This window comes from Euleptes europaea, chromosome 2, assembly GCF_029931775.1.
Source record: "Euleptes europaea isolate rEulEur1 chromosome 2, rEulEur1.hap1, whole genome shotgun sequence".
NCBI classification, from domain to species: domain Eukaryota; kingdom Metazoa; phylum Chordata; class Lepidosauria; order Squamata; family Sphaerodactylidae; genus Euleptes; species Euleptes europaea.
The window spans coordinates 119590980-119611697 of NC_079313.1; the positions used below are offsets into that span (position 1 = coordinate 119590980).

Consider the following 20718-nt stretch of genomic DNA (forward strand, 5'->3'; position numbering starts at 1 on the left):
TGGTAGGATCATCCAAATAAGCCCCTCTAACAAGCATGCCTGCGTTGCAACATGCACTATTCCAGTGGTCCTGCCCTGTCTTTTAATGGGGCATCTGCTTGAGCATTCAGGATTCTAAGCACATAAAGCTCCCTGTGCACTTGTGAGAGACTAGAAATGCCTCTGCATATTGTGCAATGCTCTGCTTGGGCTGGGGAAGGGGGACAGGTTTCCAAAAAGGAATTAAACACTGCAAAAAAAAAAATTAAATCACATATATACACGGTAATGAATTACCATAGAGGCTGATAGATAGTTAATAGTCCAGCCCTGCGGACCACTGCACAAGCACAGCGGAGCATAGCAATGGATGCTAAGGCTTCCATTTGGCTAAAAAGCCACACCTCACAGCCTTATGCTGGCATCAGGCCCTGCCCCAAGGCAGCCCAGCAGTAGCTACAAGAGATGGTGTGGTGACAGTTTCCGTCCATGGCTGACACTGGTACCTGCTGGTCCCAGGGGACTTACACTGCAATGTACTGCACAGGGGGAGGGGGTCCTGACTGGCAGGCAGAGCCATACCACTAGCTTCTGCAAGCTGCCAGGGCCATTACCACCGATCTCTTTCCAGCAACAAGGAGTGGCATCGGAAAGATCTCCTTGCTGATTTGCTGGTGTTCAAATGCCATCTCACCCCAGGGCCAGTTTTGGTGGGCTCTGGGCAGAGAGTTCCCTTGCTCGTGCCCTCCCCCTCCTACCCACCCGCCCGCCCGCCTGCATGCCCCTCACCTGCCTGTCCTTCTCCTGCCCTCTTGCAAGCCCCCCCCATCCAATGCCCATGCTCACAACTGCCTGGTCACCTGCAGCCCCTTTCCCCAGCAACAATAGCTGTGCGTGCAGCTGTGAGCACTGGTCACCGGTGGGTGGCTCCACTGAGCTAGGGAAGGGGACAAAAGCCTCACTGAGATGTCCCCCACTAGTATGGCAGTCCTAAGTGTGCCTGCCCCAAGGTCACCCAGTAAGTTCCCATGGCTTAATAGGGATCTGAACCTCAGTTCCCCAGATCCTAGTCCAGAACTATAACTACCGTGCACAACCCTGCCTCCTCAATCCTTCTTGTTCCCTTCGGGAGTCACCACCATCTTAAGTGGCAGTCTATTCTTGTCCCGGGACGGACCCGAGCCCGGGCCGTCCGGGACTACAGAGCTCCGCTGCCCCTAAGGCAGCGCAGGAGGGGAGGACTCGGAAGGGGGCGGGGGACACCCGGAGAGTTGAAGGCTTACCTGTCCGTCTGTTTGTCCCTGCAGGCGCCGCGGCCAAGACCGGAGCAACCGTCAAGAAAGACCCGGCCCGGGGGGCGGGCCGGGAGGGAAGAGGCGGCCGACACCCCGAAGAGGGAGGGCGGGGCCGGCAGACAGGGGACGGCGCCGGCTCGCCGGGCGGCCACGGGGCGCACGGGGGAATCGACGCCCCCGCGGGCCGCCGGGAGAGTCTCCCCGCAGGACAGCTGACGGGCGGGCGGGCGCGGCCCGGGCGTGGCCGCGGTCGGCCCGTGACGCACGCGCCAAAGAAGCTCCCTCAGCCCTAACAAGGGGGAGGGGAAGGGAGACGCCGGGCGGAAGACAGGCACGGAAGCAGGGCCGGGATGGCGACCTGCTTCCGGAGGATGGCCCCTCACCCCTCATAAGGTCTCGGGGGCAGGGCCTGGGGGGGGGGTGGAGCACAGCCAGGCCTTTATAAAGGCCATAAGAGCAGAGGCCGGGGAGGAGGAAGGTCAGGTGTCTTCTTACTGGTGACTGACCATAGAGAGACCCCGGCTACATCGGAGGGAGAAAGTGACTCAGATTCTCCCTCTGCATGGTCTGAGGCCGATGAAGCTCCTTTGGCTCGACTGGGAGAGGCGACAGAGGAGCCAGGGACCCTGCACCCCAAGGCACCAGCTCCTACAATTCTTTTCAAAATGTTTGTATTTAACAGCTAGTAAGAGTGGGTGGGCCCTGACCTGGATGGCCCAGGCTAGCCTGATCTCGTCAGATCTCGGAAGCTAAGCAGGGTCAGCCCTGGTTAGTATTTGGATGGGAGACCACCAAGGAATACCAGGGTTGCTGCGCAGAGGAAGGCACTGGCAAACCACCTCTGTTAGTCTCTTGCCATGAAAACCCCAAAAGGGGTCGTCATAAGTCGGCTGCGACTTGAAGGCACTTTACACACACACACAAGAGTGGGTGGAGTGAGTCAACAGCAGAGGGCCCCGCCAGAAACCCCTGGGCCTGACCACTGCCCCACTTCAGGGAATGCTGATCCCAGCCCTGACCGCTGCCCCGATCCATCGGCAGCCAGCTACTTTCCATTCCCTTCAGCAGACCCCATAAGAAGGAAAGAAAAAAACAGGGACGTTGCGCTTATCCTTGCGGGGTATTTATTTTTAATTGTATTATTTATATCCTCGCTCTGTTTCAAAGATCCCATTTGGTTGACTGTTGCCCCCTCTGCTGGCCACCTACAAAACACAACCAACTACCTGCCGTCACTTCCCTGAAGAACCTGCAAACACTTACTCTGAGGTTTTTGAGGGCCAGGCATGCAGCTTGCTGTAATTTCGCGTCATCGTTACTTAAGACGTCCGTGTAAAAAAGGAGTGCCTGGAAAACACGATGAGACACCCAGGTCATGGTTAACAGTTTCTCACAAAAAGCCCCAGTGTTGTGGCCAGAACCAACTACCCCAAAGGCCACAACCAGACGCTGTTACCCTCTGCTTCTTGCCTTCCGTCACCAACGAAACTACATTTCTAGCAGGTGGAAGGTGGGGCCAAAGCAGGATAGAAAGTGGGGACTGTGGGGGGGGGGGAGTGCAAGGACTAGAGGGTTAGATTGTCAGACTAGGATCCGGGAGACCCAGATTTGAATCCCTGCTGTGCCATGGAAGCTCGCTGGATGACCTTGGGCCAGTCACACACACACTCAGCCTAACCTACCTCACAGGGTTGTTGTTAGGGTTGCCAGGTCCCTCTCCTCCACCGGTGGGAGGTTTTTGGGGTGGAGCTTGAGGAGAGTGGGGTTTGTGGAGGGGAGGGACTCCAATATGGAGGTTTCCCTTAGTCACCATGGCTAGTAGCTGCTGATAGATGTATCCTCCATGAATTCTGCATTTTACTCACTCATTGTGTAAAGACATATTTCCTTTTGCCTGTCCTGAATCTACTTTCCACGAGCTTCATTGGAGGCCCTACAGTTCTACTATTTGGGGAGAGAGAGAGAAAGAAACTTCTCTCTTTCCACTCACTCTATCCCACCCAAGAAGCAGTAATTTTTGCAATCAACTCTAGTGCTAGGCTTGGCCAAGGCTTCCCGTGCAACCCAAAGCTATTCAGCATCCTACTTGGGTCTATTAAGAGGGGCTTAGTCACAGGAAGGCCCTGACCTGGATGGCCTAGGCTAGCCTGATCTCGTCAGATCTCAGAAGCTAAGCAGGGTCAGCCCTGGTTAGTATTTGGATGGGAGACCACCAAGGAATACCAGGGTTGCTGTGCAGAGGAAGGCATTGGCAAACCACCTCTATTAGTCTCTTGCCATGAAAACCCCAAAAAGGGGTCGCCATAGGTCGGCTGCGACTTGAAGGCACTTTACACACACACACTCCCAGGAAGGAGACCTGAGAATTGCATTGTAAGTGTCCCAAGGGTTTTAAAACAGGGTTGCCGTAAATGACATTACTATCTGCCACTGCAAGGGACTCATCTCTGGTTTGGAAAACCTGGTTTGCCCAATAGCACACTGTTGCACTAAGCACCAATTTAAAAATGAAATACTGTCAATTATTTTTATCCCACCCTTCCTCCAAGGAGGTTAGGGCAGCATATATTGTTTCCCCTTCTTTCATAAGAACATAAGAAAGGCCATGCTGATCAGACCAAGGCCCATCAAGTCCAGCAGTCTGTTCACACAGTGGCCAACCAGGTGCCTCTAGGAAGCCCACAAACAGGACAAATGCAGCAGCATTGTCCTGTCTGTGTTCTAAAGCACCTAATATAATGTGCATGCTCCTCTGATCCTGGAGAGGATAGGTATGCATCATGACTAGTAGCCATTTTTACTAGTAGCCATAAATAGCCCTATCCTCCATGAACATGTCCACTCCCCTCTTAAAGCCTTCCAAGTTGGCAGCCATCACCACCTCCTGGGGCAGGGAGTTCTACAATTTAAATGCGCTTTGTGAAGAAATCCTTCCTTATATCTGTTTTGAATCTCTCACCCACTGGCTTCAGCAGATGACCCTGCGTTCTAGTATTACAAGAGAGGGAGAAAAGCTTCTCCAGGTCACACACCAAGTTTCTGTGGCAAAATGGGGGGTTTGAACCAAGTCTTCTACATCCTGGTCTGGCACTCTAACCACTACACCACACTGACTCTTGCAGGTGTTAAAATTTTCCATAGTCTCTTGGAGTTGCTTATAAGCTGCCAGCAGAAGGGGGTGACTCATACCTTTTCCCTGAAATTCCTATTGGCTGCTGCTCGCGAGAGGCACGCTATAGCTGCTTTGGCGACACGATGGTTCTCGTCCAGCTGCAGAAGAGCTAGTAGCTGCAAGGTCTGTGGCAGAGGCACCAACTGGCCCAGTCGCTTCCCTTTCAGTTTCTTTATTTTCTTCACCCTCCCAGGGTGCTTCAAGTCCTCAATCAACAGCACTGGAAGTGGAAGAACCACAAATGTTTGAAAAGCAAATTTCATTCACGTCTCTTCCCTCTGCTGGGCAGCCACTGAGGCACGTCACCGAACATTTATTTACGTAAACAGAACTGCAGGTACATATGAATCTTTTAATCTACTTTAGATTAGTTGGATGACTCAGTTCAGACATAAGGCAAAATAATGGCTTATTTTAATCACAGCTAGCTTGTGAATGCCCTGACTTGGATGGCCCAGGCTAGCCCAATCTCGTCAGATCTCGGAAACTAAGAAGGGTTGGCTTGGTTAGAACTTGGATGGGAGACCGCAAGAAAAGTCCAGGGTTGCTACACAGAGCCAGGCAATGACAAACCACCTCTGTTCATCTCTTGCCTTGAAAACCCTACAGGGTTGCCGTAAATTAATCTGTTAATCTTTTGAACTTCTAAAAATGGGAGGGGCCATGGCTCAGTGGTAGAGCATCTGCTTGGCATGCAGAAGGTCCCAGGTTCAATCCCCAGCATCTCCAGTTAAAGGGACTAGGCAGGTAGGTGATGTGAAAGACCCACGCCTGAGACCCTGGGGAGCTGCTGCCAGTCTGAGTAGACAATACTGACTTTGATGGACCAGGGGTCTGATTCAGTATAAGGCAGCTTCATGTGTTCATGTGACTTGATGACATTTTTAAAAAAGTAGTTAAATGACTATCTAATTCAGAAGAAGACTGAAACTGGGAAGGGCAGCCATGAAGACCACCAAGAAAATTCAGTGTTGCTACGCAGAGGCAGGTAATGGCAAACCACCTCTGTACGTCTCTTGCCTTGAAAAGACTAGGGGGTTACCATAAGTCAGCTGCAACTTGACATCACTTTCCACCACCAGTTTGTGAAACTAGGATTCAGCTCACAGACACAGGAGGACATCACTGGAGAACAACCCAGGATTAAGCCAGGATGTCTGCATTCAGACATCACACGAAACCATAGTTCAGACTAAGAGTGGAAAATAACCAGTCAGTAGGCTGGCCCTGGCTTTTTCTTGCATTCCAATCTCCATCAATCCTTTCCAACTGCCGACACTCCCCCCTGCAGCATCCTGACCCATGTGGCTATTACTCCGAACACGTCCTATAACCGCAAGAATAAACTTTCCTAAAGCTGGAAATGGGTGCTGAGGTAAGAGAATGTGGAAAAGAGCTGCAATTCTTGCATTTGTGGATCATTCGTTCCAACCCACTGCTAGTTTAATGGTTTTGTGTAATGTCTGAACTGAATCCATGAATCCACAAGATCCTGTATCGTCTACTCCAGAGGTGGGGAACGTCAGGCCTGGGGGCCGTTTAAGGCCCGCGAACTCATTTGGTCTGGCCCTTCGTGGGTCCTGGCAGATCTCTAGCTCAGAAGGATCTAAGACTGGCGATCTGCCCCCTCCCGCAGACAGGAATAGCCTCTATTCAAGGCGGATGTGAGTTTGTTTTGCCTAGAAAAGGAACCCTTTCCCCCCTTGCATAACAGTCGTTAGCTCTGGAGCTGCTAGGACTGCCCAAGAAACTGTGTTAACCCTTTCCCACCCGGGCTGTGGAGAAAGTATTCCCTCTGTACTACAAGAGGGCTGGGGGCAGAAGTGGCAACAATAGAGGGGTTAAAGGGGACAGGGCCAGAATGCATGGGGGGGTGAGTTCTTAGCCAATGTGTCCTCATTTCATCCTTGCAGGCGGAGGTAGCAGGAGCCAGCTACAGAATCCGGCCACGACCATGCGGAGCAGGAGCAACTCCACTGTGTGGCTGGACGGCTACGCCTGGCTGGTGCAGCAAACCATCCTGTGCCACCAGGTGGGCGAGTGTGACGCTGGTTGGACGTCTGCCTGCTTGCCTGCGCCGGGGGGGGGTGTGTGTCATCTGGGGCAGCTGCCTGCTTGGGGCTTGGTTGGCTAATTTTTAAGTTGGATAATTTTGTATGGCCCGCAAATGATGTTATAAATATCCAAATGGCCCTTGGTGGAAAAAAGGTTCCCCACCCCTGGTCTACTCTGACCAGTAGCAGCTCTCCAAGGTCACAGGACCAGCCTTGCTACCCAAGGTTAATTAGATATACAGGTTGAGTATCCTTTATCCGGAATGCCTGGGACCAGAAGTGGTCTGTATTTTGGATCTTTCTGAATTTTGGGATTATTTGGAATTTTTTGCATATACATAATAAGGTATCTTGGGGATGGGACCCAAATTCATTTATGTTTTATATATACTTTATACACCTAGCCTAAATGTAATTTCAAACAATATTTTAAATAATTTTCTGTACATTGAACCATCAGAAATCAAAGGTGTAACTATCTCAGCAGGCTTCGGAGAGGCTGGGCAGAGTGGATGTGAGTCAGATCTGCGCCACCCGGCCTCTTGGAAGTCAGGAGAGGCCAGGTGGTGCAGATCTGCTTGCGTGCTGGCTCGAAAGGTCTGGTTTTCGGATCAGTCTGGATATCGGATGTCTGGATAAGGGATACTCAACCTGTATGGGTGTAGCTCCTCAACTAATATCACAGTTCCACCTATCCAGTTTTTGGAACAAAAGAGGGAATACAGATGTTAATTTATGAAACTGTAATTTACTACAGTATGTGTGAAGCCGTGGCTTCACAGGTGTCGGTCCAGGATTGCCCTGCCCCCCACTGGGTCAACTCAGGCACCTCCTCAGCCTCAGACTAGCTGAAGGGGGAGTCAGAGCTGTCTTCCCCCTCTGTGGCTGCCAGCTTGGCCAGTCAGTCAGCTTCCTCTGGCCAGCCTGGAGCCTCCATCCTCCTAGGCCTCCGCTTGCCCTTGTTCAAATCCCTTGTTCTGGTGTGACCCCTCTCCTCGTCTCCTCCCTTGCCCCGCCCATGGCCCCACCCTGAGAGCCTATATAGGGCTGGGGCCCTCTACTGGCCCTGTGGCCTCCCCGTGCTCTCAGGCCCCTCTGTCACCCAGCCGCCCATCAGCTGTTTGGTGCGCACAGCTTGGGCTGGCGTGGCAATCCTCAGAGAGGTCCCCATCACTTCTTCCGAGTCCCTCCTGGCTGGGATGGGCCTTGCCATAAAGTCCAGCTCGGCTCGCAGCCTCGTCCAACCAGGAGGCCAGCTCATCTTCTTGCCACTCCGGGGAGCCTCCTGCTCCGGACAGCCTCCTCCAGAGCCTGGTGTGCCCACACCCTGTGCTGTGGGGCCTGACACCGCTTCCCCCACATCTCCGGTGAGTTGGGGGCTGTAGGGAAGGCCTGGGTTAGGCCCAGAGGGGAGCAACCTGGGACACAATGCATATAGCAACTTGGTACTGGGGGGGGGGTCACCCATATTGTTCTGCTAAGTGGTGAGAACCCATCCATGGTTTCATCACAAAGAAGGCTGGGCCTGGGAGGCACCCCATATTGTAACTGCCACACGATCCTCAACCAAACCATAACCTGCCCCCAGCCACTTACCTTCTTTAGCAAATCTGGCCAAATATTTTTCCAGGTTGTTCACACGATGTTTCTCCAGGTAGCTGTAGAACTGGAATAACGTCACCGATTCATCTGGGAGAGTTGCTGAAGGAAACAACAGGCTCCCTCTAACTATCTGCTCCAGGAACATCTGCAACACTGAAGAAGAATGCAGAAAAATCTAAATCTACCTAAAGCTTTTTTTAAAAAAAAATTTTTTATCACAGTTTGCATTTAGCGAACTTTTAGGACTTGATTGGTTCACACAAACAAGAAGTGCCCCTATTCCTCCTTGAGATCCTAGCTTCAAATGCACATTCACCAGAAGCTACAGTAATAATGTGAACAACTCAGTCGTTTGCACAGGAACAGCCACGGACTTCCCAACTAATTTTCAAGCCGTTATAATCAAAAGGAAGTATTTGAGGACACCAGAGAGCTGATGCAGACGACTTGATAACTTCCTATACTTTCCCTCCAGGATTGCTGAAGGCAAGGCCAACCCTCTTGCCAAGATTAAATAAGTACTATAATTGCATAAAGAAAATAAGCACCAACCAGTCCTTTGCCAGTGGACAGTTTAAGCATTTCACACCTTTGGATCTATCCAGGCCCAAAGCTGCTGTCAAAATACAGGAAATTCCTGCTGGTCTGAACTTCTGTTTTCTGAACAACTCTGTTATGTCTACAGCAAGTCCTACATTCGTTTTAAAAATAAACAGGGGACACTCGCAGTCCAATGTAATAATACCATCATGTGCTTTTGTGCCAGGGGTAGACAGGTACCTTTCTCCAGGTGTCCTGGATATTTCTCCTTTGTTTTAAACATCAATATGTATTTAAGCGGGTTCCAAAACCTCTCCACTGGACAGAGCAAGATGCTTCCCCGTTCGGTACACTCACTCCAGATCTTCAGGCAACGCTTCTGCTTTTTAGCTTTCTGGATAACTGCGGAAGGTAGAATTTTTTGAAAGTCAGCAAAGGAGAGGGAACCTCTTTGTCAGTGGAAAGTGAAATACCAGATGGCTTGGCTGAGACTGAGCCAATGCAAGTCTGTATACATGCAAGCACATGCCAACATATAGATGGGAACGTATAATTGACTGCCAAATAATACCATTTGCACATTACTACATTCAGAAAGAGAGGAAGAGGAGGAGAAGGAGAAGAAGGAGGAGGAGGAGTTGGAGAAGGAAAAGAGTTGGTTTTTTATACCCTGATTTTCTCTACCTTTAAGGAGTCTCAAGCCAGCTTACAATCACCTCTCCCCACAGCAGACACCTTGTGAGATAGGTGAGGCTGAGAGAGTTCAGAGAGAACTGTGACTAGCCCAAGGTCACCCAGCAGGCTTCAGGTGTAGGAGTGGGGAAACCAACCTGGTTCACCAGATTTAGAGTCCACCACTCATGTGGAGGAGTGGGGAATCAAACTCGGTTCTCCAGATTACAGTCCACCACTCCTAACCACTACACAACGATGGAGCTTGATCCAAAAGCCCTTTGCATCCCGGATCGGTCTCTGCCTTCTTGCATGGCACGAGTCCCAAATGACTGTGTGAAATAAAAGTGTATGCAAGAAATCAATCCGCAGATTGTCCACTGTTTCCTTTCCATATTGCTCCTGAGAGAGAGGCGGGAGGCTATCAGATGTGGTAGATCCGTTTGTGGGAGTCAGGCTTAGTCAAAGGATATTTAGGATTTCCTCACCAGTTAAATCCATTATAATCGAATACACACACTCTGTGCTATAACAGCCCTCCCCCCCAAAGTATTAAGCATTCTGCAGAGCCTGAAATTATCCTCATGGTCAATGTTCATGCACAGGCATTGGCCCAATGAGCAGCCTTCTTTGTTTTTATTTAGATGTTTCTCCTATTGTTTGGCAGCAGGCAAACTATACAACAGCAACTTAACTAGAAATCTGCTTGTCCCATGTGTACTACTAAAGATTTGGTATCTTTGGGTTTAAATTGAGAGAGGAAAGGTACCGGCTGGATATTAGGAATTGTTTGACAGTGGAATCGGCTGCCTAGGGAGGTGGTGAGCTCCCCCTCACTGGTAGTCTTCAAGAAGAGGCTGGACAAGCACTTGTCAGGGATGCTCTAGGCTGATCCTGCATTGAGGAGGGGGTTGGACTAGATGGCCTGTATGGTCCTTTCCAACTCTATGATTTTATGGTTTTTAACAAATTGTCTTGGCTTATTCGTTCAAACCATTTTGAATAATCTCCTTAGATGCTTACTAATCAAGAGGGACTTCGGCCATTGCACTTTTTGTCCCCCTTTTCTCTTGGCACTCTATAGTTTGGATAAATGGATCCACTCCATAGTCTGGATAAATGGATCCTCTCCATGGTTTGGATGATGCCTGATTCCTCCAGGCAGGGGCAAAGGCTGATGCTGTAGCACCCTCCAGGGCTCCCTTCTCCCTCCCAGCTTCTCCTTCTCCCTCCAGTCCAGGGGCAAGGCCATGCAGACTGCCAGGAGCCAGGGCCAGTGGGGCTTCCCCCGGGTCTGGGTACATCCTGCCCCACCCTCCTGATCTCCCCTAAAGGAGCCTGCTTCCAGCCTGCTCTGGCCTAGTGAGGATGGGGCTGCCTGTCCCCTTTTCCATCCCACCAGATGCTCTCCCCTGGATCTGGCCTGTCTGGGCCTTCCCTGTATCAGGCTGGGTTTCACCCTGCCTCCATTGCTGTCATTCCCCCCCCCCCCCCAGGGATACTTCGGCCCTGGCTAAGGCCTTGGTGGTTTGCTGGGCTGCTCCCTTGGCTGAGCAGCCTCCAGTGAGCCCAACCATCCTGGCTTTCACCACCTCTTCCGGGGGCTTCCCTGCCACGGTGTGCTTCAGCCTCCCTGGCTTCATCAGGCTCCTGCAGCGCTCTGCTTGCTACAGCTGGCCACGGGACAGCTCTGACCAAGTTGATAAATGGGGGTTCGGGGGCACTACGTCGAGAAAGATAAATGGACCACTCTATGATCTGGAAGAATGAGCAATTTTTTACATGGATTGATGATAAAGAAGAAGAGTTGGCTTTCGTATGCCAATTGTCTCTACCTTTGGTGTAGTGGTTAATAGCTGTTGTTTGGAGCGGTGGACTCTGATCTGGAGAACTGGGTTTGATTTCCCACTCCTCCACATGAGCAGCGGAGGCTAATCTGGTGAACTGGTTTTGTTTCCCCACTTCTACACATGAAGCCAGCTACCTCACAGCCTCACCTACCTCACAAGGTGTCTGTTGCGGGGAGGGGAAGGGAAGGTGATTGTAAGCCGGTTTGATTCTTCCTTAAGTGGTAGAGAAAGCTGGCATGTAAAAACCAACTCTTCTTGTTCTTTTTCTTCTTTGAAGAAGAATCAAACTGGCTTACAACCTCCTTCCTCTCCCCACAACAGACAACTTGTGAGGTAGGTTGGGCTGAGAGAGTTCAGAGAGAACTGTGACTAGCCCAAGGTCAACAGCTGGCTTCATGTGTAGGAGTGGGGAAACCAACCCAGTTCATCAGAGTAGTGCCAGTCACTCATGTGGAGGAGTGGGGAATCAAATGCAGTTCTCCAGATTAGAGTCCACCACTCCTAACCACTACACTACTGAGCTGGCTCACAGTAAAGGATTACAAGAATGCCAAGGAAGGATGGCCAGAGATAGTTACACAATGAGTTGCCAGCTCTGGGTAGAGAAATACCTGGAGATTTAGGGGTAGAGCCTAGAAGGGCAGAGTTTGCAGAGGGGAGGGACCTCAGCACGGTACAATGCCATAGAGCAGCCATTTTCCAAAGCAGCCATTTTCTCCAGGAGAACTCATCTTTTTAGTCTGGAGATGAAATGTAAATCTGGGAGATACCCAGGCCCCACCTGGAGATTGGCCACCCTAGTTCCATATCACTGATTTTACACAGCATGTGACTTACTTTCTTCAACAGAAGTCAAGTTCCGTGGCACTGGAGCAACTAAAGCAGAGATGATCTCCAGCACCTGTTTCTGTCGTGACACCTCTTCCATAAGGCTGTTCTGGACAATCGGAGCTAAGTTTGGTGCAACAAGTTTCTGGAGGCAGGGGGAGAAAATTATACTTCTGTTTAGTATCTTAGAACTTGCCACGTTGAGCTGGACACGATCCAAAGGTTCCCCAGGGCCAGCAGGGAGAACACCTGCCCCCGTCTCTCTGATGGAATACACATTGTCAACCGCAACCCAACAGATGTGAGCTAATTACATTTTGGTGACCCCTGGTTATGAATAAAACCACTTCCTTCCTTTTGAAATTACTACATGCTGATAACTGGCTGCCAAAATTACAGACACAGAGAAATGTACAAAGATAATATAATACGGCTGTTCTTGCATTACAGGCTGGAGGCCAATTCAAATGTTATGGTCCCAATGCAAGCAAAACTGAAAGAAGGCTCACACGTGGCAGCAACCTACGTGGAATCTATAACACCTGCAAACATCCAACCATGCAATTGCAGTTCTTCTCCACACCAGTATGTGTGGAGGCAACAAACTTGATCCAAACCAGTACACTATGAAAATACACTCACCAGAGAACCACAATTATCTGGAGTTCCCAACAAGTAATAAACACAGGAGTTGATGCCACGCTGGCCCTGCCATGGTGTAGTAACGCAACCAAGCTCACCTGGGTTTGGTACCAGAAACTCACTAACACCCACCATAAAGCAAAATAAAACGTTATTGAAGAAATTTAAGAAAGATGTTAAAAACAAGGCATATAGTTCAATGGCAGTGAAATGGACAAAAATAACAAAGCTGACAAGCAATCTTACTTAACTGGAGTCTTAACACAGCACAGATGTTTCGTAAAGCTAAGAGTTTCCAGAGCATAATACAAGCATCTTCCCGGCAGCAAGGAGGGAAAAGGTAAAGGCATAAGGGATTTTTCTCTCTAGCTGACCATAACATCCTGACCTCCTCAGCAAATCATAGGGCAGTGTCCATCGAACTTTCGATGGACACTGCCCCCTCCCATTTCAGATTCACAGCTGAATCATGTGAGTCAATTAGCTGGCCTGAGAACATGTCCTTGAAGAATAGCTGCTGTGTATGTGGGGGGTGGGGGTGGGCTAACTAACACCTGCAAAGAGTCAGGAAAACAGCTTAGGCTGGAAAATTCCTTCAAGAAGAAGTCTCTCTTGACAGTTGCTGCCGTAATGTGTGAGGCAGTTCTGTAGTGGCTTGGGGAGTTAAGAACTAGTAAAAAGGAGACCTTATGGATTCAAGCTGTGGCTTTCCCTCCTTCTGGATTGGCGCTGTCTTGCACAAAACCTTTTCTCCCAAGATATATCAACCACACAGGCCAAGCTAGACCTACCCCAGGCTCTGTTATAATGAATCCCCTCTTAAGTGTTCTTAAGAACACATTCAAACAATTTGTCCCCCTGGGAAAACTGTTATGGCTCAAACCACATTCTGGGTGGACTCAGATGAATCCTGGAAGTGATTTGGCAAAGAACATCCTATCCCTGTGGGTGCATCAGTAAGATGAACAAATCTTCTGCCTGGAAGGGCAGATCTAGAGATAAATAAGCATTCAGGAGATCAAGCATTCGTGGCTTTTTCAGAAACTGGTCTCTCTACGGAGATCATGATGCTTTTGTGGATAACCAGCATGCCGACTCAGCATTCTAGACAACTGCAAACCAGACATCTCATGCATTCCTGCCACTGGTGATTGTCACTGGTACAAACACACTCACAAGATCAGCACAGAGGAGAAAGGAGAAACCTGTTACGCTGCTTGTAATCAACAGGGCTGGGAGTGCTGCTCATTGGGAGATATCATCTGATAGGACTGCAAGTAGTAAAGAAGGAGCCCTGACCTGGATGGTCCAGGCTAGCCCCATCTCCTCAGATCTCAGAAGCTAAGCAGAGCTGGACTTAGTTGGTATTTGGATGGCAGACCATCAAAGAAGTCCAGGGTTGCTACACAGAGGCAGGCAATGATGGCAAATCACCTATGTTCTTCTCTTGCCTTGAAAACTCTATGGGATCACCATAAATTGTTTGCATCTTGACAGCATTTTCCAAGACCAGGAAGGAAGGAAGAATTGTCTAAACTGAGACAGAGATACTGGGCTATGCAGCAATTTCTATACAATTTTTAGTTTTGTTAAGAAACCTTGCTGAAACTGAACCTATATCTCAGTTACCTGACGCAGAACTATCTCTTGAAACCAATGATTTTAACTCAAAGGCACCTTTTCTGTGAGATAATTCCTCTTTTGCTTCTCTGCCTATTGCTCATTTCTTTAGGGAAGCTAACAGGTTGGATCCCATGATCCACAGATGCAAAAAAAGACTGATGTTTGGAATTTGTTGTGTTAGGCTGATTTCTATGGGCCAGGCTGCACATGTTAATGCCATGCTTGGGAGCAAAGAATCTTGTAAGCATGTGCAGCAGCTCCATAGCAGAAGGCTGCAACCTATGGCTATAGAGCCAAATATGGCTCTTTAAAAAAGAAAATCAAATCTTACCTTAATATAATACATTATATAGTATAATAGAATAACCAGTTTGTGAAGGGAATGATAGGCAATGATTCTCATGGGACCAAAGGTCTTCTTAGAGATGTTTTACAGTTCCCATTAATCCACGTGTGAATCATGCACAGATTTATTATAACAATTTTTTTTTTACGATAGTAGTCAACCGATGGGAATCTAGTCGGCAGTAGAATCACAACATTGAGGAATGATTTATTTTAATTCTATTTTACTCTAACTTTTATCCTTTTATATACTGCAGATTGTACTATGCCAATAAAGGTGTTTGAAATTTAAATTATAACAATTGTGCAAGATGTTCCAGTGTACATTTCATACCAACATGGCTGCAAGACCTCATTCTTTTCAAAGAAAGCTCATTGAAACATGGTTTCCCCACCTGCAGAAGAGCTTTGCAGAACTGCAGGTGAACATCTAGAAGTGTGTCCAGGTCATCACTGCCTGTGGTTAACTCTTCATTTTCAGCTTTAGTAACATAGCCCAGGGAATGAAATGTGCCATCATTGTAGGTGCTGGTGCTAAGAGAAGAAAATGTATAGTTAATAGTATGGTAAGCAGAGCAGGACCAACAGAAAATATGGGATTGGATCCCATGAAGGAGTTCCACATGCGTGAGATAGCCTGTGCCATGAAGCCTGCTTCCTCTTCCACTAGCACGTCTGTTTGTACAAGGGCTTGTTGAAAACCACTGATCTTGTGAAAACGGAAGTGATAGTGAAAGAGGATGTGAGCTCTGCCACTGTAGTGATCTGGCGCAAATCAAACTGGTTCATGGGATCCAAGCCTATAAACAAGTAAATAAGCCATTGTTATAACTTCCTTTGCATTATGATTGACACCAGACAGTAACTGCATTCAGCTATCACGTACAAATTCCAATTTATTTGCAATAAGAACAGTTTGGTTTATTTGGGGACTCCTTAGTCACTCCCTCAAGCTCTCACACATGGCTCCAAAATTAACAACTTCCTAGTTTAGCGACTCTACAATTTAATTGCAATTTGTTGTGACATCCAAATAGTAGTGCTCTAACAAATTGCAGTTTTCTCCTGTTATACAGACAAGAGAGTCTAAACCAGAATTAAATCCTGTCTTAAAGCCCTGCTGTGCAGGGAAAGAAGAAATGACAAACTTCTTAAAAGCATCCAGCCATGGCAACAAATTGCCCTTCCTTTCTGTAAAATGGGACCCTCAAATATTTAAGATCTACAAATAAAGTCTACTGGCTGCAAACAGAATCCTTTGTAGAGTTTAGTGTGGCCTCCATAAGAAATAGGGCCTTTTCTGTTGTAGCCCCCTTGTGTTGTTGCACCCTCCTATGAAAGGTGCATGTGGTCCCCTCTTTGCTATCCTTCTCAAAACAAGTTACAACTTCTATATTTTCAAAAAGTGTTTGCTCGCTAGACCTGGTCTTCTTACCTTTCTATCTGCATTATGCTATTAATTAATATTGCATTTGTGCTGAGTAGCCAATATTAACATTGTCAACACAAATGTGGCAACAACTAATAACACAATGCAAACAGAAAGAAGAAGAAGAGTTGGTTTTTATATGCCACCTTTCTCTACCACTTAAGGAAGAATCAAACCGGCTTACATTCACCTTCCCTTCCCCTCCCCACAGCAGACACCCTTTGAGGTAGGTGGGACTGAGAGAGTGTGACTAGCCCAACGTCACCCAGCTGGCTTCATGTGTAAGAGTGGGTAAACAAATCCAGTTCACCAGGTTAGCATCCGCCACTCATGAAGAGAAGTGGAGAATCAAACCCGGTTCTCCAGATCAGACTCCACCACTCCAAACAACCACTCTTAACCACTACACCACGCTGGCTCCAGATCCAGCAAGCAAAAGCTTGAATTTTATACATATAGAAGTCTTCTTTTCAAAATCAGCATATATCTCTTGCATCTTGAGCATTCCATGGAAAAACCCACCTGATGCTGCGGGTCCTTACACTCCCCAAGGACGATAACTCATCTGCACTGCAGTCAGCATTGAGGAAATCAAAACTTTCCAGAACGGTCTCGACCATCAAGCTCTCCACCGAGGAATGTTTCAGATGGTACTTTTTCGGCTGTTGGTAAACACAAAGTAAGCTAGGATTTCCCTTGTAGACAGAAACGAATGTTATCCAAATGGCTACAGTGCCATCAAAAACATTTAGAACATTAGACATCCAGACACTTCAAAAGTGAAGGTTTTTTTCCCCTCCCTTGGTTATTTTTATACTCAAAATAAGGGGGGATTCCTGCACCACATTTTTTATTGAGCCACTGCAATGATAGCTATTTCATACATGCAATTTATCATTTACAGTGCAAACCATACCAGAGTTACCCCCTCTAATCTAACTCTGTTTAGGATTGCACTGTAAACATTGCAGTCAAAGATTTAATAAGGTATAATCAAGATAAATCATAAAATGTAGCTATTATGCTTCTTGATCTAGGAAACCCACTTATCCTAACAAGTACCTTGCACAATTGTAAAAGTACTTTACACAAACTATAAAAGTACTTTACACAACTGCCCAGATGTTGAGGTTGTGTCAATGGAGACTGCTTCATATTCCCTTGACACTATGCAACACAGAAAGTGAACATATCTCCCTTTTAACACTGGAAGTAAACGTATCTGCGGCAAAGGACACTATTTTTGCACTTCACAGAATTACCTGCCTCAAGAGATGTGGCCGGTTACACACTTTTCTCCTGGCCTTTAGGTGGCAGCGAAAAGCCAACCATGGATGCTTTCAGGCATTGAAAATTTTGGTCAGTGTGGATGGACCATTGCTATTGGATTGGTAGTGGCTTTATTTCACTGCACTGGGGAATTTATTCTGGAACAGTAGTCTACCCACTATGGCAACTTCAGCCATAACTGTTTTATTCTATTCTTCTTCCTCCAAAAAGGTCAAGGTGGAGAATATGATTCTCTCCTCCTCCACTTTATTCTCACAAAAACTCTGTAAATTAGGCTAGGCTGAGAAAGAAAGTGACAGATCAAGAACTCCTAGGGAGCAAAGCTACACAGGTCTACTCAGAATCCTACTCAAGTCTATTCAATAGGGTTAACTCCCAGGAAAGTGTTTTTAGTATTGCACTGCTAATGAGCTCCGGAGATGACCGAGGAGTTGAAACCAGGTCTCCTGAGTCCTAATCACTACACGGGCTCTCAGCTTATTGTAGTATAAGCTTTCTCGGACTAAATCCCACTTCATCAGATGCATGAAGTGTGCAGTGAAGAATTTGGGGGTGTATATCTGTTTACTTCCTCTATACCCTCCCTTTCTTCCCAATGGGGACCCCAAGCAGCTTACATCGTTCTTCTTGACTCCGTTTTATGTCCTCACTAACTCCATGCACTCACTAGCTTAGCAGAACTGGAGAAATTGCTTTATCATCCCATTCTGGGTTAGATCCAGCACGAGGACTGTAGATGCTCCCAGCTTCTCCCTCCCCCCGGCAGTCCTTTCCAATCCAGCTCCACTTACAGAAGAGGCGGAAAGGAGAAATTTTGCCCCCTTTCCCCCTGCAGCCTCGCAACACTCGTGGCTATTCCAACACACTGCAACCCCAGGAATAAGCTTACTCAGAGTTGGAAAGGCTTTCTGGGGGGAGGGAAAAGCTGGAGTGATTGGCAACCACCATCGCCTTCCACTGACAGCTTGCAGGATCCAACCCACAGATATTGTAAATCGTCTCTGCACTGTTCTACATTACATTTCAGTTTTTCGTTATTACCGCTTACCTTGTATTCCTTGCATTTCATGGCCCTTGAATGTACAGAGTCACCAAGTTGCAGCAGACTTATGGCGACCCCATAGGGTTTTCGAGGCAAGAGACGAACAGAGGTGATTTGGCATTGCCTGCCTCTGCACAGCAACCCTAGACTTCCTTGGTGGTCTCCCATCCAAGTACTAACCCTGCTTATCTTCTAAGATCTGAGGAGATTGGACTAGTCTAGGCTCTCCAGGTCAGGTGCATGGCCGTTATACCTGGCTATTTACAATTTCTTCCTACATGACCTGATTGTGCAGAACTGTCTGCTTAGTGAGAACTCACTACATGCAACTGACAAAGTACTCGAGCCAAAATCAAATAACTTGTTAGTCTTTAGGGCGCAACAAGACTTCTGTTCATTTTGACTTGACTCCAACGTAGAGGAGAAACTGTTGTAGAGGAGAAGACTACAAACTAGTAACCTATTCTGATATAAGATATGAATTAATCAATTGATGAAGCTGGCCTTGCCTATGAAAGTTCATGCCACAATAATTGTGTTAGCCTATATGATATGTTTCTCTGTGTGTCTGCATGCAACTGCACATGTCCATGAAAACATTCTTGTTGTCTTGGAGAAAAGAAGAGGAAACAATGATTGGCAAGGGCAAAACATGACATCAAAAAACATACCTTTAATTTGTCCCGGATACAGAAAACCTGGTATTCTAATTCGTCCAGTTGAGTAAGACCCGGATGCCTTGATTTCAGCAAATGTAATATTCCCTGCACAGTTTTCGCAATTGATCTGATGCTTCCATCTGGGTTGGCACCAGTACAGTCTTTCAAACTTCTCTGACCAGCAGAGAGGACTTCTCCTTGTTGTGCTGATGGGTGGCTCCAGTTGAGGGTGAAGGACTGGCTCTCACCTTTCTGCTGATCCAGACGACACGAGGGGATAGTTAGAGCAGAGTCGGCATGAGGTGTTTCCTGTAGGATGTCTAGAGTCCTGCGGTGGAAAGGCTGGCATGGCAAAACATCCCGTTGTTCTCTTTCTGCACAAGCGTCCCGTAGGAGAGCCAATGACAAGGCCCTTTGATTAGAAGGCGGAGTCACGTTTCTGCTTTCTGAGCTTTTCTGATCTTCAGAGCTGAACGAACTACCTTCAGTCGTCTCAGTGAAGCTGTGGCTCGGGTTCCTGAAGCGCATGTTAAAGTCACAGTCGGCCAAGTAGCTCAGGATACAAGGATCTTGGGTCTCGTCCCCAATGTCTACCTGTTTTTTCCCTTGCTGTAAAACAGACTGAGACAAATACAAGTAGGTGGAAAGGTAAATATTCCACAGTATTCCTTTGCATCATGGATTTCATACCATACAAAATCAGTCCCTAAAACTATATGCTATTACAGGCTGGGTATCCCTTATCCGGACTGCTTGGGACCAGAAGTGGTCCGTATTGCGGATCTTTCTGTATTTTGGAATATTTGCATATACATAATGCGATATCTTGGGGATGTGACCCAAGTCTAAACACAGAATTCATTTATGTTTTATATATACTTTATACACATAGCCTGGTTGTAATTTTAAACAATATTTAAAAATAACTTTGTGTACATTGAACCATCAGAAAGCAAATTGGTGTGCTGCTGAGGGCCTGTAAGTACGGTAATGCCTACATGCCGGCTCAAAAAGTATGGTTTTCGGGTCAGTCTGGGTATCGGATGTCCGAATAAGGGATACTCAACCTGTATATCCTTTTATATACGTTTAACATTCCATTTTAGGTACACTCCTTTCTCTTCTTTTGCCACTTCCCTTAGCTGCTTGGAACCCGCTTCGCTATGTCTTTAGTTTTACCCAGCAGAGCTTCTATTTGAAGTCAGGAAATGTAACTACTATATTATAGGGATGACACTTATTTTAAAAGGGCTATTAAATGAGAGGGAAAGTAACATGTGGCAAAGAAGAAAACATACATCAATGTTATTGGGGGGGAAGGTTATGTGCAACATTGTTTTAATGATTCATCCCTTATTTATTATTATTAGTCAAGAATACAACCATTCCCTTACTGGAGGTCTTCAAGCACAGACTGGATGGCCATCTGTCAGTAAGGCTCGAACTCTGAATTTTTCAGACTGAGCAGAGGGTGTATGGCCTATAAGCTTCTTCCAAGTCTATGACAGGTTATGTTCCATAAACTTGCGGACGACCACTGCCATGCAGCACATAACTCCATGCAGTGACTCAAATCCCGGATAGAGAATGGGAACATGCATACCGATGAGAGTCATGAGATGTTGTGTTTATGACTATCATATGTATTGGATGCACACTCCAACATGGATGCATGTCCAACCTGCATTCACCATAG

General features: G+C 47.4%; 1 protein-coding gene across 1 annotated transcript in view; it reads right to left on the reverse strand.

The window, feature by feature from the left end:
• The window catches only part of RIPOR3 (RIPOR family member 3), a 79196-nt gene that overhangs the window by 4692 nt on the left and 53786 nt on the right, over window positions 1-20718 (reverse strand). The window contains exons 12-19 of the mRNA XM_056844617.1: window positions 19035-19643; window positions 16554-16693; window positions 14998-15136; window positions 12002-12137; window positions 8883-9044; window positions 8097-8255; window positions 4464-4666; window positions 2538-2621 (exon numbers count right to left, since the gene is read on the reverse strand). Of these exons, the coding sequence (XP_056700595.1) occupies window positions 2538-2621; window positions 4464-4666; window positions 8097-8255; window positions 8883-9044; window positions 12002-12137; window positions 14998-15136; window positions 16554-16693; window positions 19035-19643 (1632 nt within the window). The remainder of the gene's footprint in view (window positions 1-2537; window positions 2622-4463; window positions 4667-8096; window positions 8256-8882; window positions 9045-12001; window positions 12138-14997; window positions 15137-16553; window positions 16694-19034; window positions 19644-20718) is intronic.